General features: G+C 37.4%; 1 protein-coding gene across 1 annotated transcript in view; it reads right to left on the bottom strand.

The window, feature by feature from the left end:
• arhgap29a (Rho GTPase activating protein 29a) overlaps window positions 1-14078 on the bottom strand; it is an 86255-nt gene that overhangs the window by 32163 nt on the left and 40014 nt on the right. Inside the window, 7 exon segments of the mRNA XM_030123325.1 lie at window positions 838-918; window positions 1005-1115; window positions 3565-3629; window positions 7207-7353; window positions 10023-10083; window positions 10473-10545; window positions 10627-10723. Of these exon segments, the coding sequence (XP_029979185.1) occupies window positions 838-918; window positions 1005-1115; window positions 3565-3629; window positions 7207-7353; window positions 10023-10083; window positions 10473-10545; window positions 10627-10723 (635 nt within the window).

The raw sequence follows: 14078 nt of genomic DNA, 5'->3' as shown, positions 1-14078 counted from the left end.
CATAATAACCCATAAATCAGGAGTGTCAAATATACTGCCCCTGGGCCAAAACCGGCCAAAAAAGGATTTTCAAGAAAATTACGGAACTTTATACAAACTAAATTCAGTCCCTTGGAAAGTTCTCTAAGAATGAATAATAACATAACTTATCACTGCTATAATTGGAAATCTCAATCATATATTTCTACTTTCAATATAGTTTTATGACCTTTTATACACCCTTTTATCATTACAAAAATAATTTTGTCGGAAAAATTGGTGTGAATTGCTTTTTTTTAAGCATTTGAATATCAGATGGTGCTGGTTATGTAGGGAATTTCACTTTTCTCAAAAAACATGTTTTTTTTTAAATCACTAAGTAATCAAATGAGCTAAACCAATGGAAATTTCTGAAAGAAAGCATTTAACCCTCTGCTTAAGCATGGTTTCATTAGAATTTAAGATTATTTTGTCACTAATCTAAAAAAAAGATTTATTTTTTTTCCCTACATAACCAAAAATAGGTCTCGACATAAAATAGCTAGGTTTTGGAGGATTTTTTTTTTCACTTTCTATAGATTTAACTTTTCAAATCAATAATTATGATATTCTACTGTCTTCATATGGATTTGGTATACATGAATATTACATTCTCTGGAAAATATTTCCTCTTAATTGAGATCAAAGGGTAGTTATCACAGGATATTGATGGGACTCAACTTGACCAAATGCCATCTGGCATTCTTGGACCAAGCCCCTAATATTTGCAGACCCAGATTACCAGCATAGCATGTCAGTAGAATACCCTCAGATACCACATGCTTCTTCAGAACGTGACCCTAATAACAGCAGACTCACCATTTTCTTCTGCTCTCTTTGCCACTGCTCTTTGACCTCTTTTCGTAGTTTGTCCAGCTCATTCTTTCTGGCCAGGAGCGGCTAAAAACAACCACAAATACACACATACCATCAGTGTCAAAGAGAAAACCGCCTCATCAGAAAATCCGTGGGATTTGTCATTTTACCTGGATAAATTTGTTGCTTTGGAGGACTGCTGCAGTCTGAAGTACCAGCTGACTATATTCAATGTCATTCTTGAAGGCATTCGTGAAGATCTCGCGGAAAGGCATGAATTCCTGAAGAAAAAGAGCAAAATATTAGTGTCAACCCTCTACAACATTCATTCATTCATTATCTGAACCTGCTTTATCCTCACTAGGGTCACTTGGAGCCTATCCCAGCTACTTACGGGCATAGGCGGGGTACACCCTGGACATTTCGCCAATTCATCGCAGGGCTGACATATAGAGACAAACAATCACTCTCACATTCACACCTATGGGCAATTTAGATTAACCAATTAACCTATCAGTGTATGTCTTTGGATGGTGGGAGGAAGCCGGAGTACCCGAAGAGAACCCACGCAGACACGGGGAGAACATGCAAACTCCACACAGAAAGGTCCCACCCCCAGGAATCGAACCCAGGACCTTCTTGCTGTGAGGCACGAGTGCCATCCACTGCACCACCGTGTCGCCCCTCCACAACATTGCAAGATAAATGTGTTGTAGAGTAAAAAATTCAGCAAAAGTCTTAGTCCATTTTCATTTATTGCATACATTTACATGGACATAGTTCTATTTATCTGTCTCTTTATAAAGATACTGCAACAAAATATAGAAAATACTACACATGTGAACAAAAAAATCTGAACTAATAGGCTTCTAAGTGCAATGGTCAGTATTTAGTGGGACGTTTATTTACATCCTGAAGTGTCTTGGATCGACTGTCATAAATACAGTCGTAGATACAGGACCATAGGAGCAGAGACTACAAGACTGGAAAACAGCTTCTGCCCCAGAGCAAACATTACACTGAGCTCTGCAATAACTAAACACATGCAATAATATACAATGTGTAATAATCATAATGAAAAATCAACAATGTGCAACAATGTGTAATGAACAAGGCTTATATCCCTGAAATCCCCCCAATCCTCTGCTATCTATGAATCTACCCATGATAGCTAATTGTTAGACAATCGATATGAACTCAGTTTGAGCTCCATCGACCTGATAGTGGCAGAATAATGGTCAGAGAACCAATTTTTCCCCACAAAACTCCACCTAGTGAATGAAAATGACCCCATATGAGCTCTGGATTGCAGCAAGAAAATGAACATTTGTAAGACGATTGATATTAACCAAATTTTATCTCAATCAGCCTATTATTGCTTGATTTATGTTGAAAAAACTGATTTTCAACTAAAGCGCCAGTCATTTGGATGACTTTTAAAACTCATAGAGAAGCTGACATCGATAGGGTTCTTCCAGTAGGGGTCCTGTATGTTGGTTATCAAGGGATAAGAAATCCAACCAAATCTGTTGTAATTATCGCGTTCGCATGATAATTACACGGCGGTCGAGGTAAAACCATTACATCCCTTGTAAAGTTTCCTGCAGTAATCTGGTAGGGACATTACTTCTTAAGACTTATGTTATTCTTTTCTCCATCCCATAAGCTCCTATAATGTTCTTATTTTTGACGTATTTAGTGAATATTCTGCTTGCATATGGATGGAAATCACAACTTTGCTGCAACAACAAACCTAATGGTAGCCTAAAGCTTTTGCACAGTAATGCACTGCAAAAATCAAAATCTTACCAAGTGTATTTTTCTCATTTCTAGTCAAAATATCTCGTCACACTTAAAATAAGACATAATCACCTAAAGAGTAACTTTTCAGTGAGATATAAGAACTTATTTTTAGACAATAGATCTAATTTCAAGAAATCTTATCAATATAATTTTCACTTGTTCCACTGACAGATTTTTTTTTGCTTGAATTAAGCAAAAAAAAAATCTTGAATTAAGCAAAAAAATCTGCCAATGAAACAAGTGAAAATTATATTGGTAAGATTTCTTGAAATGAGATCTATTGTCTAAAAATAAGTTCTTATATCTCACTGAAAAGTTACTCTTTAGGTGATTATGTCTTATTTTAAGTGTGATGAGATATTTGGACTAGAAATGAGAAAAATACACTTGGTAAGATTTTGATTTTTTCCAGTGAAGTTGCTTTCAAGATTCAAGAGGTTTTTTTTTGTCATATGCATAGCAAAACAGGTAGTTATACTACGCAATGAAATTCTTATTCTGTTCATCTCCCTAAAAACACAACACATTAAAAATAAATAAGAATAGGGGAAACAATAGTAATAATAAAATCAACTATAAAAAATTAAAACAAAAATTGATGGTTATTATACCATAAACAGAGAAAACTGAAGAAAAAGTGACTTTTTTAGCAAAATACATCATTAACTGAACATAAAACAAGCGTCTCCATCTACTGTCATTCATCAAACTCCATGGGTTTTACTTGTGAATCCACCTTGTAGAAGATGACAGTGTTTCCATGGTAACTACAGAGCCTCTTATATCTCACTGAAAAGTTCCTCTTTAGGTGATTATGTCTTATTTTAAGTGTGATGAGATATTTGGACAAGAAATGAGAAAAATATACTTCGCAAGATTTAGATTTTTTTTCCAGTGTGTAGCATGTAGCATGTAGCACATATTCACCTGTTGACTTGCAAGCGTCTTGGCAGATTCGGCCATTTTGGCGTAGCTCTTTGCACACTCGATATCTGCAAATACAACAGAAATACAACTCATATCATTTAGCATCATTTACAGCTGATAAGGCGTTCCATAGCTGCATAGGAAGTAGTAGTATGTGCAAATATTTACATTCTATTAAACTTTACTGTGCAGTATTCAAGGATAACTGAAAACAATGAAGTGCTTTCTGATTGAATCACACAGCGTCCTTGAGTCACAACACAAATCTATAAAATTAATCAGCAAATAAAGCATTAACCAAAGTGGAAGTGTTAAGTAAATAACATGACTGCAGGCCTGATAATACATGTTCTGTACAGGCTGACTGCTGCTTTGTGTCGCTGTTTTGACTGGTCATGTGACTAAGTATTAGACTGAAACCATTCATTAACCAGTTTACCAAACAAAACCTCTCTGTCACACACACTAATATCCTGAACCTGTGTAAGACTTTTATTGTTTGAGGTCAAGCTCAAGTAAATATTCTCAGGATTTTGGACACAATTCCTCACTTTTGTTCATTGAAAATACAGTGTTTACATGAGAAAAGAGCGACACTATTTTAAAAAAACACGTCATATACAGAAGGATCAATGCTAATAAAAAGGTTTCTGTGTGTCTTTATGTAAAATCCTTTCTTAATCTTCGTGAAATAAATGATCACAATATATTTTAATACCCACAATTTACTCTATGAAACCATCTAATAAAGATATCTTCAGACTTAACAATGAAGTACTTAAGCTAAAAATATAGTACTTAACTCTTAAACAACTAGAACTATTTTTATGGCAGCTTTTCTATGATATCCTCCTCTGTACTTTAATTTTTTCAGTGAAAATCTGGTATTTTATTATATTTAATTTACTGATCATGTAGATGTGCATAAAAGCTCAGAGTTAATTCAAAGGTTATTATATCAAATCAGAAAAAAATGAAGAAAAACTGTCTTTTTCTAGCAAAATATTTTCATTAACTGAACATAAAAACCAGCATCTACAACCTTTGTCATTTGTTGTATATGTAACACAGTCTATTGTGACATAACATGAGACAGTAGCTGCCTAAAGGCCATAATGTACCACATGAGTCAACAAGAGCTGGATTTTGATCTTTACGAAATAAGAAATAAGAGACTATGCATTCTCTCTTTAACAGCTACCAGCGAACAAAATAATCTACAGATCTAAAATACATTTTCCAGTAAAAGCCATATATTTTCCTACATTTCATTTACTGATCATGTAGATGTTCTGGAAAGCTCTGAGTAAATTCAAAGGTTGTTTAATCAGAACACAGAAAAATCAAGAAAAAAAGTGACTTTTCCAGGTTAAAATAAGCATCTAAAGCCACCGTCATTTGTCCAAGTACATGGGTTTTACTGGTGAATCAATATTGTAGAAGATGACGGTGTTTCCATGCTCACTACGGAGCCTCTGAACGTCCAAACGGGTCATATCTGATGACCATGAAAAAATGAAAAACTGCATTTTACCTGAATTATTTATATGAATTAATAGGATTAGTGGTTCAGAAGTTATTACACATTTTAGATCAGTAGATACATTTGGTCCCTGATGTCTTATATTGGAGTCATTTTAAATTATAATCTTTGGTATTTTACATTTTAAGCCTTTTTAGTTCTTAAGAAAGAGTTGTGAATATTCAGCTCATTGCCAAATTGATTCCATAGCCTGATTTCTCTTTATTTCTCTCTAAATCTTTGAATTGATCTTTATTCAGATTCAAACATTTTTGTACAATGTGACCTCAGAACCTTTAGAAGTTATTAAGCATTTTAGGTCAGTCGCTGGCAGATATTAACCCTGTATCGGGCAAGTGACTATTTTTGGTCATTTCCACATACATTACAATCAGCTGCCACACTTTTAAACTCTGACAGCAGTCATTTTATGTGAGATTTTTTAATGTTAGCAGAACCAACAGGGTCTTTAAGTCTTTTAGCCTGCGTTAGTATTTATTGATTATTTATTGTTGATTATTTAATGCATCTATTTGTAGCTGCCTTCCAATGACCTATCTTGTAATTGTATTCTGATTCATGTTTGTCACATTGCACTTTGAATGTTGACCGATGTCTGTGGTAAGCTGTAAATGAATTGCTCGTATGGGATAAATACAGTTTTCTGAATCTGAAGACAGTAACAACAGTTTCAGTGAGGACAATGAGTCAACAATCTCAGGTCCAATGTGGTCTCCAGGGTCTGGAAGGTCCACATGAACAGTGAGTGTACCTGCTTCGTTAGGTACCATGAAGTAATGGTACTAATGTAAGGAACGATGTTCAAAGGGATAATGTGGATGTGGACAGGGGTCTGGATCGACACTTACAGTTGCAGAAAAAATTATTAGACCGCCCCTTGTTTTCTTCAGTTTCTTGTTCATTTTAACGCCTGGCCCAATTAAGGGTACATTTGTTTGGACAAATATGATGATAACAACAAAAAAAGCTCATAAGAGTTTAATTTCAGAGCTGATATCTATCCATTTTCCATGATTTTCTTGATAATAACCAAAATCACTTCAGTTCTTACATCAATATCTATGGCACTGTACTGACAAAAACAGTGCTTTTAGGCATTCCATGTTTTCTTTTCTGTCTGTTTTAGTCACATGATACACACAGGAGTTCGTACTTGATTGCATAACCTTTGTTTTTGATGACTTTTGATAGTCGAATAATTTTTTCCGTGACTGGTTGTTGTTGTAATGTTCTAATGCCGTGTTTCCACTACGTGGAACCAGCTCGACTCGGTATTCCTGGAGAGTGTTTCCATTACAAGATAGTAAAGACTTTTCAGTACCTGGTCATCATAGTGATGCAGCGTGTTACTTCCGTGTCGTCTGTTCAGAGAGTTGCTGATAAACTCGCTCGTTGCGTGTTGTCTCGTCTGAATTTTTACGTTGGCCACCAAAGACTGAATCTCCTCGACCAACCGTGGTGTAGTTTTGGGCCGTTATCATGTAGATTAATGTACCGCTATATTTACAGTCAACTTCCGCATCTGTTTTTTGTAAAACGGCGGGTCACAGAGACAACTCTCTGACCAATCAGTGGTCTGCAGTGTGTACACGTCACGTTTTAGTATCTGGTCCCCGGTCCTGGAACCTCGGCGGAGGCGATACCAAAAAAGTAGTACCGGGTACCAGATTCCAGGTCCTTTTTCATAATGGAAATGCAAAAAAGGCCGAGCCGAGTCGAGCCGATACCACATAGTGGAAACGGGGCATAAAAGTCATGTTCTAATGTTCTAAAATACATGTTCCTTTCACCTTACATGTGTTTTTGTTGTATTTTTTATATTTACTTGTTGGATTTTAATTTTTTTTTTGCTACTTACAGGTAAGGAACCAAATATGGTAACTTCATTAACCTTGATTTTCTACATAATAAAAAATGTGGACAATTTCACAAAAGTAATAAAGTCTTGTTATGTCCTCCAATAACACACTAAGGTTAAGGGTTAAGGATTAACACTAACAGCTGGCTTTGTTTAGGGCTTCAGTGCGACAGGTGCCTCTTATCGACTACCTTCATAAACGTATCATAATCCAGTCTCCAGTTCTTTTCTCCTCTCTTACCCATACTGAGCCTCTTCTCCACCCATGCCAGCAGCTCCTTGGTGTACTTGGACCAGGCCTTGGCGTAGAGCAGCGCCGACTCCACCCCGCTGTCCTGCCGCTGCAGCGTCCTGTCCACCTCCTCGGCCCGAACCGGCGGAGACGGCCCTGTGACGAACATGGGAATCCCACATGGGGAGGGGGGGCGGTGAAACATGGCAGCCATCATTAGCCCCTCTATGACATGCCTTTTCCGATGCTGCGGGAAAAGCCCACGTCGACCTTGTACGAGTGTGATATGGGTTAATACCCTTTGAAGGCAAGTAATGCTGACGGGTCTGGGCGTATTAATAAGGCTGTCTTTACCTCAGATAACCACACACATCGCTCTAGTCCTGAACTGCAAAGCAAAGCCATGTAAAAATTAAGTCTTTGTTTCACTGGGACCCAAATTGTCACAAACATACATTGTTGCACATAAAGCTGCAATAACATATTTCCAGCTCTTCTCTTGAAATCATTGTGTCATCATTCTTGATAGATAAAGTGTAACTAGGACTCCGCATATCAGGGTTCCTACAGGTTAAATTTACGACTTTTTAAGATCTATTTAAGACTACTTCGAACAGAATTTAATCCCCATTTCACGGCCATACTGGTAAAAATTTGTAACTCCTAGAATTTAAGAAAATGTATTCATTTTCTCCAGCTAGGCATTATTAATTTTGCACATCCCCATGTTTACTTTTTACTTCTGTGATCATTCCTCTATAATTGGTTCCTAATTTCTATATAAATTATCGGGTTGGAACAGGTGGAACTGACTAGAGTAACGTTACTTTCTTTGGTTCTTTGGACATTTCCCAGACACATTTAAACACAACACAGTGAACAAGTTTATGGCAACATAACTTAAGACCTGCCATATCAAATTTAACACCTTTTAAAGACTTTAAGGTATTAAATGCAGAAGGACTTTTAAGACTTTTTAAAATCCTGCAGGAATCCTGGTATATAATCATTGCACTTGGTCAAAGGTGATTACTGATGTGTAGAAATAGGAATAAACAGAGGAACGTGTCGGAAAAAATTACAACAACTTTTAGAGCAACAACGTATTATAGATTGCAATAATGTATAACTTTTAAATGACTCTTCCACCATCAAGCTGATATCGAATTAATCACAAGTACTTTTCTAGAAAGCTAGAATATGAATCAAGATCATGCCAATAATTTCTTCAAACAATGGCAAACAACCAACATACTTCAGCTAAAGGCCTTTGTGAAATAACATTTTATACAACAACTGCTGCTGGAGTTCTTGACCTGTAGCAATTTTTATCTCCTTCTCCATCCACCTCAGAAGTAGGTGAAGTTGTGCCATACCCTTCCATTTATCCATTTTCTGGATTTACTCATGGAACATTAGCTACCAAGTTTCTGACCCATGAAACGATTGTGTTAAAAGCAGAACCAAACAAAAAGCATGACTGACTGTCTTTTCTACTGTTAAAACACAGACTTGAAAAATTTCTTTTTACATTGCCGTCATATTTTTATATTTTTGTACCATTTTTACTGATTCTTCAACCATCAAATTAATACTGAACTAGAAGCACTCGGAGAGCGCAGACCTCCGCCAAGGCTGATCAGTGGCCCTCCCCGTGGGCCCCCCCATGCCAAGGAGGTTATATTTTTGCCAGGGTTTGTTTGTCTGTCTGTTTGTTTGTTTGTCTGTCCGTTAGTGTGCAACATAACTCAAAAAGTTATGGACAGATTTTGATGAAATTTTCTGGTCTGCGCCCCCCCCGTGGGCCCCCCCACCCCCGATCACCACCAAAATTTAATCATTTCTTCCTTATCCCATTTCCAACAAACCCTGAAAATTTCATCAAAATCTGTCCATGACTTTTTGAGTTATGTTGCACACTAACGGACAGACAAACAAACAAACCCTGGCAAAAACATAACCTCCTTGGCGGAGGTAATTAATTACATGTTGCTAGAATGTGAATCAAGATCAAACCAATCAAACACAGGAAAATAACATAAGCTACAGGTCAACAACTCTTATTTATTTATTGAATAGAAGAACTTTATTTGAATATAGACCAACGCATTTCTGATTAAAGGCCGTCATCAGGATCATCAGGAGTTGTCCTAATATATTTAGAGTGGAATAAAGTTCTACACAGCAGTTGCTGGAGTCCCTTTATGCTTCTCTATCCACCTCAAAAGTAGGTGAAGTTGTGCCATAACATTCTATTTATCCATTTTCTAGATTTACTCATGTAATGTTGGCTACCAACTTTCTGACCCATGAAACAATTCTGTTAAAAACAGAGGCAAACAAACAAAAAGTACAACTGACTGACTTTTCTACTGTCAAAACACAGACTTGGAAAGTTTCTTTTTACATTGTCGTCCTATTTTTTTTGCATCATTTACTCTATAATTGTAACATCTTACATTAAATTTTTATCATGTTATATCTGCTTTTTCCTTCCTTCTTGTATCTTTTATGTGGTTTTCATCAGTTTATAATACTCACTTTGTACGTCTTCAATTTCATTTTCATCTGATTATATGTTTATATATCATATCATGCACATTCTATTATTGTTTTGTATTTTTTCCGACGATAGCAAAAGCTCCGTTACCCATTTTGGCTTCTGACCCCAAGTTTGTGAAAGACAACTCTATCACACAATGCTACAGCAATGACAGTTGCTTCGTTTGGGCTTTTGTATTGTTTCTTACACATTTACTGGGATTAGTTTCTGTTCAGAGCAGCTCCTGAGTACAGTGGCCGTGTGTTACAGGGATCCATCTTACCTGGCGGATCATCTTTCTCGGGACCGGATCCTCCAGATTCCACTGAGAGGTTCTCAAAAGACTAGAAAAAACAGATGAAAAACGTTTTCCTTTTTTTTTTTTCTCCCCAAACAACAAAGAAGATGAATTTCCTACTCAAAGTGCAACACACCCTGCTAACAGTTAAAACAAGTCTTATCAGGAATGAGACTTCCTTTTCAGAGACGTTACAAAACTAGCAGCAGGAAAACAACAATACATGGTATCAATTCATCATTTGCGGAGACTGTTTTTGGGAACTCGCGTCAACCTGAAAGCGCTAGCTTAACCTTTAGACTCTTACTGGTCACTTTTTCATATCGTCTAGTTAACAATTCAGGGGCACTGGGCCACATCCTGGTGTTGAACAGACTTGTGCTTCTGTGCATATGATAAAAAATGAATGAAGAATATTAATGTTAAATGTCTTACCCTGCTTCTTTTAGTCAGGGGGAGCCCCAACACCGATCCATTCTCTACATCTCCCATAAGGAAGTCCGACACTCTGAATGAAAAACCAAAGACAAATTGACCGATTAGTTTGAGAAAGGGTTAACGAGGTGGCTGAAAATCACATGATACTTACACATTGCCAAAGGTGAAGGCCAATGTGTCAATAGCTGTGTAGATTTCTCCAAATAGCTTCTGTTTGTTCTCCTCGTTCACCTCCTTGAAGTTCACTCCTGTCAAAAGTGATGAAGTAAAACTGAGTCAAGTTTTGGTAGCAAACCTAAACACTGGCAACTCAAAACTCTCCACTGGCTATGTTGAAATCATGATGATTCACCCCCCTCTGCATGATGCAAAGGTGTAAAGTCAATGATAATCTCTTTTGAGTCATACTGTACTCCTAAGATTGCATCAAGGTAAAAAGAATGCTGAGTTTATATCTTTTTACAGCTAAAACATCACATTAGTGAACACACTCTGAGGCATCTAAAAACAACTTTAGCAGTGTAAATATGTGGCGGTAATCTGGAAAGGCAGTAGTTTCCTGCTCCGAGTCCAAACACAGCAATGACTGAGGACAGAATGAAGGAAAAACACCAGTGTAAATATGTCTGTAATTAGTCCTCACAATAAACTTCCTGCTCTGACTTAGCAGGGAGAAAATAAACTGGGAGAGAGATGCTGAGAGAACGAGACCCAACACTGAGTAATAAATCAGTGACGTCACTGACCATTCTGCTGCCTCCGTGATTTCCTCAGTCCTTCCTTTTCATCAGAACAATGGAGATTTCTAGAGTTCAAAGACTCCATCTGACATCTTGAATGGAAACAAACTACTGTCTTCGGTTGCTTTTTCCTGAGCTTTCCATTGGTGCTTTGAAAGTTGTTGTAAATACTGACTTGATTACACGAAAAGAAAAAAGACGTTAAAAAAAAAAAACTACAAGATGAGTCAAGTCTTGGTCATTTCCTCAAATCTTTAAGAATGACTGCTTCGAGGCACGTCGAAGGGTGTCAAGAGCTGATGGCAACCAAATACTAAGACAGTTTCTGAGAAAAGAAGTCTATCGAGGTTGTTGGAAAGTGATTTTCAGAGAAGCTTATCAGGATACAAAAGGAAAACAATCAACCACCCACCTTAAACTAAGCTTTTCGTCATCATTAGTCCAAGAAACAAATGCGTAAACCTTCTAGATCAAGGCCACCAACGACTACTTTATGACAGTCTAATATGTTCTTTGATCCAACAAAAGCAGAAAACAGATAAATCCAATCCAGGGAGAAAAAAAACCTGGTTTCAGACTCAGGCAAACATTGTCTGAGTGTTTTATCCCAAGGGTGCAAAAATTTTTTGGTGGCCTCAGATGTCCGAGGGGCCCCCGGGAGCCTCCGTCAACCCAGACCCACTACTGTGGCCGCCACCAACACCACCATTCAAAACTCTCTGGTCGTCCCATCGCCTCCTCTCCTGTCCAAACCCTACCCCCAACAGGACATCCTGAGGCTCGTGGAATACAATGCCAGTACTCGCTCAGGCCCCAAGCAGTGGTCCAAACGTGGAAGTTACATCATCGGGGAAAAATGGTATTGTTTGACTGGAAAAGCACAACACTCTCGAAACACTCATCAGATGCAAAGTTCAACGCAGAATTTTGAAATTAAGGTAACGTTACTTAAGTTAAGAGCGATGTACGACTGATTTGAGGCATAATTTTATAATTTTTTTTCATAGTTATTACAGTGACGTAAGTTATACTCCTCTATGTGCTTTGCATTTGCCCTGTAGGGATAAAGAAAGTGGTGTGAAATAGAGCTAAATGAATTTTAATAAGTATTAAGAGGTTTTCTCTACCATTATAAAGCTCAGGCGCAGCTATTCTGGACACCACCTAAGCCAAATTCATGTCAAATGAATGCAAAAAAACATCAAAACTAACTAAATACGACTGCCCCCAGGTTTGATCCCCTGTAGACTCCAGCTTTTCCACATCTTTGGACACAAATGTGATAATAATAACAGTCCAAACTTATGTAATATTATACATTTTCATTGAAAAATACATCATTTTCTCACAGCAGTATCTTTAAATCTCTTACACAAGAGCCAAATCCTTCAAAAAAAATGTTGTTATAGTATAGAATTATACAAAAATGAATGCAGAGACCCCAAAACCACATCAACCACAGCATCTAAACCCAAAACGATGGATGTTATACAACTGTGCCTGAAAATATTCCATCTTGTACTGAGAGAGACTTCATCTACAAAGCCATCTACATTCATTTTCTAAGAGTAACAGTAATAGAAGAATAAATTAGAACTTATTAGTCTCATAAAACCCTTCATAAGTCATCCTGTTGGAGTTTTGACAGTGACATACGCTGACAGAGGAGAACTGCTGATATCGCCTGGTCACTGTGTACAGGTCAGTTTGTGACCAAGCCTGGCCACCTAGTGGTAAAAATTGTGCTACTGCATGCTGCATTTCACATCAGGGTTTTTTCTACCATTATAAAAGCTTAGGTGTCACGCAAGGTATTTTGTTAACATCTAAAATGAATTAATGTGAATCATTATAGAGAGTATCAAACCTAAACTTGAATTACATGCATTTGGTCTCCAGTGGATGTGTTTAGCAGCTTGTTTTTGGATATCACTTATTTTTTTTGTCTGGTCTACCTTGTCCAAATTGTTGTAAATAGTTATGATAACAATAATGGGCCACAGGGGAAAATGACAGAACCAAGACAGTGAATAAAACCTGGGGGATACCCTAGACTTAAGCATTAAGGTTACTATAAATGATTATCACTTTATTTGCGACTTGTTAAAATTGCCTTCCACAGAGATGTCACTTACCTGACATTATTAAAGCAGTCTAAAGTACATACGACAGCCTTGAAATTGTTTCACTTATAATTGTGGCAGTATTAAGAGGCTAAACAAAAAGAGAATTAAGCTGTCAGCTCCAAGTCATTAGTCAAAAGGAAATCTAGAACATGAGGGCTACACAAATAGTCAAGTTACAACAGGAAAGCCAAAACTTGTACACACCTAATAATTATTTACTGTACACACACATACACCCAAGTGTGCATGGCTTTATTCCAAATATTTCAGTGAAGGTAAGCTACATTCAGATGCACAGGCAGCTCGGCCTTTGTCCACTTCACCATGTCACCATTCCTTATTAAGTGAGAGCTTTTCAAAAAGCTATACAGCCCCTCCATGGCCTTCTTTGCAATGCAAATTGAGACGAGGTATACTCAGGGGATTCTTGTGTGGCAGCCAAGTTAAGAATTGACCTGCATGCCAGATCATAATCTCAAAGAATGAAGGGCTGAATAGGATTCCTCAGTCTAGTTCCCTCTGGACAGGCAGCACAAAGGACACCCGCTTCTCGAATCAGGTATCTGACTCCAAAATATTATTTTCTTACTCTCCGTATGGGGCTTGAATCACACGCTGTTGCATTCTAAGGACTTGAGTGACTTCTGAGGAGCTGCATTGCTTTGAAGCTACAAGAAAACTCCTCAGAAACATTCCCCGGGAACTTCTTTCAGTTGTTGGAGGAAGTGTGAGAGAAA

This window comes from Sphaeramia orbicularis, chromosome 20 (assembly GCF_902148855.1).
Source record: "Sphaeramia orbicularis chromosome 20, fSphaOr1.1, whole genome shotgun sequence".
In the NCBI taxonomy this organism is placed as follows: Eukaryota; Metazoa; Chordata; class Actinopteri; order Kurtiformes; family Apogonidae; genus Sphaeramia; species Sphaeramia orbicularis.
This window is presented reverse-complemented; position numbering and strand designations above follow the sequence as displayed.